Here is a 4,174-nt window from a genome sequence, read left to right as displayed (position 1 = left end):
GGAGGGACAGGGCGCCCATATATCCCGGGACGCATCGCTCTCCATCCAATAACGTACGTAACATAACATGATGGATATGGCCGAAAGGAAGCAGCGGCGAATGCGCGAGGGATGCTCCCCAGTAGTATCCCCGATCATGGCGCCTTGCTAGCTAGGAGTATAATCATTCAACTCGCAGCCCACCCCACCCGTTTTCTATTCTACTATTCCGCTCCATTCCGGATGGAAGTCCATGATATCATCATATCATCGCTCCATACCATACGTGCATGATTCGTCCGTCGGCCCATCCTCCGGCCGGGTTACAGGGGTGCCGGGTTACGATCGCCGCCCCCGCCGCCCATGCCGTTCAAGTCCCGATTCCCGATCGCCGCTCAGAAGCTTCCGGCCTGACACGTCCAGTGCTCACCTAGCCACACTTACGCACGTAGCGGATCGAACTGAAACCCGTTGCGTGGTGTGATGGACGGGACGGGGACGGCAGACAACCCGTTAGACATGCCATGTGCCCCACGGAATACAATATCTGCCCCGAGACCCGGAAAACCGCGTACGCATCCACCCATCCGAATTAGCTAGCTAGGATAATCAACCAATCAGTCAGTCCAGCTCCCGATTGTTTTGTTTTGTTTAGGTATGTAGCTAAACAACTGGGAGATACAATACTCCATCAGCATCTATCAAGCTAGTGTACAGCCAGGCCGATCGGCACAGCCAGCCGGCGGCGACGCACATCGGCACATGGCCTGCCGCGCCGTGTAGCCCGTGGACCGAGGGATCCCGGACGGTCGTGCGCCCGGGCCCGCGCTGTCGCCGGCCGACCCGGCACGCTGCGCCCCGGCCACCCCGACACCCCAGCCTAGCCACACCACACCACACCCAGCCCCCGCCGCGTGCTGCGCTCGATCGTTGCACCTACGTGTGCGTCCGCCCCGCGTATGCCATTATCAGCCCATGCGCTGGCTGTGTGCCAACTTACTCGCGACGCCCTTCCTTCGCGGGAGTCCCCGCCTATAAAACATGGGCGCCAACCCTACCATTGCCAAGCCAACACAAGCAAACACACATCGTCTTCTCCTCTCAGCGAGACAGAGCTATCAGATCTCGTCTTTCACATCGCATCCAAACGTACTTGCAAAGTTCTTCCCTAGCGCAAGCACTGCCCGGCATCTTCCCACGTCCACTGGAAATGGAAGCTACCGACAGCCTCCTCATGGCCACCGAGCTCAGGCTGGGCCTCCCCGGCACCGACGACAAGCCACACAAGATCACCTCGGCGATGTCGCCGCCGGCGACTCCCATGGGCAAGAAGCGCGCCCTGGACGCCTTCGAGGCCACCGCCTCCGATGAGGCCGACAGGTCCGACGACACCGCGACCGCACCCCCCGTGGCCAAGTGAGTACCAGCCCAACCCCTTCAGCCTCCCGGCTCGCTACCTTATTCTTCTTCCTGCAACTCCAAGGCCAGGGTTCTTACATGCATGCTTGTCTCAACTCTCGCAGGGCACAAGTTGTCGGGTGGCCGCCGGTGAGGCGCTGCTTCCAGGCAGCGGCGAGCAAGAGCAAGGCGAAGAAAGCGGACGAGGCCAGCAGCAACAACACGCCGTCCGCGGCGGTGCCGACGAGCACCAACGGCTCCTTCGTCAAAGTGAGCATGGACGGAGCGCCCTACCTCAGGAAGGTCGACATGAGGATGTACAAGGGCTACCGGGAGCTCAGGGAGGCCCTGGAGGCCATGTTCGTCTGCTTCTCCGGGGCAGACGGCGGCGCCTCCAACGGCGGGGGCGCAAACCCGGCCGAGTACGCCATCACCTACGAGGACAAGGACGGCGACCTCATGCTTGTCGGAGACGTGCCCTTCGAGTAAGTCTTGATTCATTTCATCACTTCTTCATCTTCGACATATATTAGGTGACTGTGAACTGAAGATCATTTTGTGAAGCAGTGACTTATGATCTTTATTCCTACGTTTTGCAGTATGTTCAGCGGCACATGCAAGAAGTTGAGGATCATCAAGAGATCCGAAGCCACAGGCCTGGGATCCAAATAATGAAGACTTGAGAAGCAAGATGATATCATGGGCTCTCTCTTTTTTCTTTTCTTTTTACGGTTTATACTTTTTGTTCTTCGATCTGGGTTCGATCACCAAGCCAAAAGGGACGAGCTTGGTGCATCAGAGAGCACACATGGATGTGTGCCCTTTGTTTGGGTCCTTGAAGTAGGCCTTCTTAGAAGCACAAAGGAGATGTGGAGATTTGGGTTAAACTCTCCATGTGTTTGTACAAACGAAACAGTTATATTGATTGTTGATTACTTATCATCATGCATGTTTTTGCTGGGGGGCTTTCCTTCCGGTTTCCCCTTGGCTTGGCTGTGCTTTTGTATTCAAGTTGTCAAGTCACTTTATCATCAACACTATTATGTTGTTTGTGAGCACCACTTGTTTATGTGCGGTGGATAGTGATATCTATGACGATCGAGCATTTTAACGACGTCCGGATGTGATTTCTGAGTATACCGCACAACCAAAATTGGATGGATCTTCCACTTGTTTAGCTAAGACTGCAAGCACAAACAAATGTGGTTCCTTTTGTATCACCGCAACATTTTAGGGCATCTTTGAATTAAACAAATTTCAAAGATATTATGCACGATTTCAATCTGCTTACAGAAATTGATAGACATGATATGATGAGAAAGCCTTTTGGATGTTACCTACAAACTGATATGTAGGATTAGAAACCCGACAGATGCTACTTATGAGTCACCTCCCATCTGATACCAAATCTAAATTCCCATTGGAGATTTCATATGCTATGTGGAAGAAGAAAAACACCATGGTGTGCCAATTCATGTATGGTTTTCAATCCTATGAGATTGAAGAAAGCCTAATATCACATTCCTGCCTTTTAGTAGAATCTTGCGATCTGCGGAGGCTCTCTTTGGATCTTAGACCTAATGACACTACAAAAGGAAGGACTACTAGTTCCATTCGAATCTTTAGCCCATGTTCCCAGAGACGTTGACTTGAAACGGAACCATGTGCCGCTGATGAGATTAAAATTGGAGCACGGGCTCATTCACGGCCGATTAATCGATCCAAAATGTCAAATCTAGATAGCAAGCTCAGTCAAACGAGAGAGGGAGAGAGAGACACAAGACTGGTCAAGCGAGTAACACACACAGCCCATGCAAACCGGCCTGCATTTTGCTGTCAACACATGCGCCGGTCGATCCGTGGGCGGACAGCGCGCATGTGGTGCACATGAGCGCTGGATCCAAGCGTCCACGCCACCGGCATCCATCAATAAATCGAGTGAGGTCTTCAATCTTCTTTTCGTTCTTTTTTTTGCCAGAGGAAAGAGTAAGCTCTTTATCCCACTTCTCAAGAGAAAATTACATAAACTGACTGCAAGCATCTTTTAGACTAGTCACAATGCGAAGTAACTTAGACTAGTAACATCACATTTTACTAGGCTATGTTACTATCTCCATAGTGGATAGTAACATATATGTGTTGTCATGTTATAGTTCATTTATTAGCCTATAGACTCATATTGTCTTGGTATGTGTCATGTCACAGTAACTAGCTAAGTTACCACCATCACCTCTCTCATCATTAAATATGTGCCACATAAACAAAATTATCTTGAAAAGTATGATGTTACTAGTGATGTTATTTCCACTGTGGCCAGCCTTATAGAAGCACAACAGAAATCGAAGCCACCCTTTGTGCCTTGTGGGATGGTCTTTATGGCTTTTCCCCCCTTATTTTTTACCGGGAAGAGTGAGGTCTTCATCCACATCCCAAGACCAAATTAGCCATCTTTATTAGAATTATTATTGAGCCTAATTAGTCATCTTTGATGTCCCTATCTCTAGATCTTTGTTTTGCCTTAATTTCTTCCTGAAGCTAGATTTTCTGAAGCTCACTATGGGTAAATTTGAGCCTAGAAAACTTAGCATCAGACAGAACCATGGTCTCAGATTTTATATCTAGTTTATCATATTCTTCAAGAAGGATTTTCTTGCATCTCCTAAGTTTACTAAGAATTTGAGATACAAGAGAAAACGAAGTGTAGTACTATACCCCTTGAACCTTCCGGGATGGTGCGATGGCTTGGCTGCTGGAGTGGATGGTGCCTGGAGAAACGGTAGGCACATGTGCCCTTCAT

The 4,174-nt window shown here is 50.0% G+C and overlaps 1 protein-coding gene across 1 annotated transcript; it reads left to right on the top strand.

The window, feature by feature from the left end:
• Positions 1 to 1,027: 1,027 nt before the first annotated feature.
• Positions 1,028 to 2,383, top strand: LOC119303057 (auxin-responsive protein IAA12-like). The gene is made up of 3 exons (XM_037580142.1): positions 1,028 to 1,395; positions 1,503 to 1,862; positions 1,977 to 2,383. The coding sequence occupies exons 1-3, from the start codon at positions 1,190 to 1,192 to the stop codon at positions 2,047 to 2,049; spliced, it is 639 nt and encodes a 212-aa protein (XP_037436039.1). The 5' UTR covers positions 1,028 to 1,189; the 3' UTR covers positions 2,050 to 2,383.
• The last annotated feature ends 1,791 nt before the right edge of the window (positions 2,384 to 4,174 follow it).

The sequence above is a fragment of the Triticum dicoccoides genome, chromosome 5A (genome assembly GCF_002162155.2).
Source record: "Triticum dicoccoides isolate Atlit2015 ecotype Zavitan chromosome 5A, WEW_v2.0, whole genome shotgun sequence".
In the NCBI taxonomy this organism is placed as follows: Eukaryota; Viridiplantae; Streptophyta; class Magnoliopsida; order Poales; family Poaceae; genus Triticum; species Triticum dicoccoides.
Note: the sequence above shows the minus strand (reverse complement) of the source record. Positions and strands in the feature narration are given on the sequence as shown.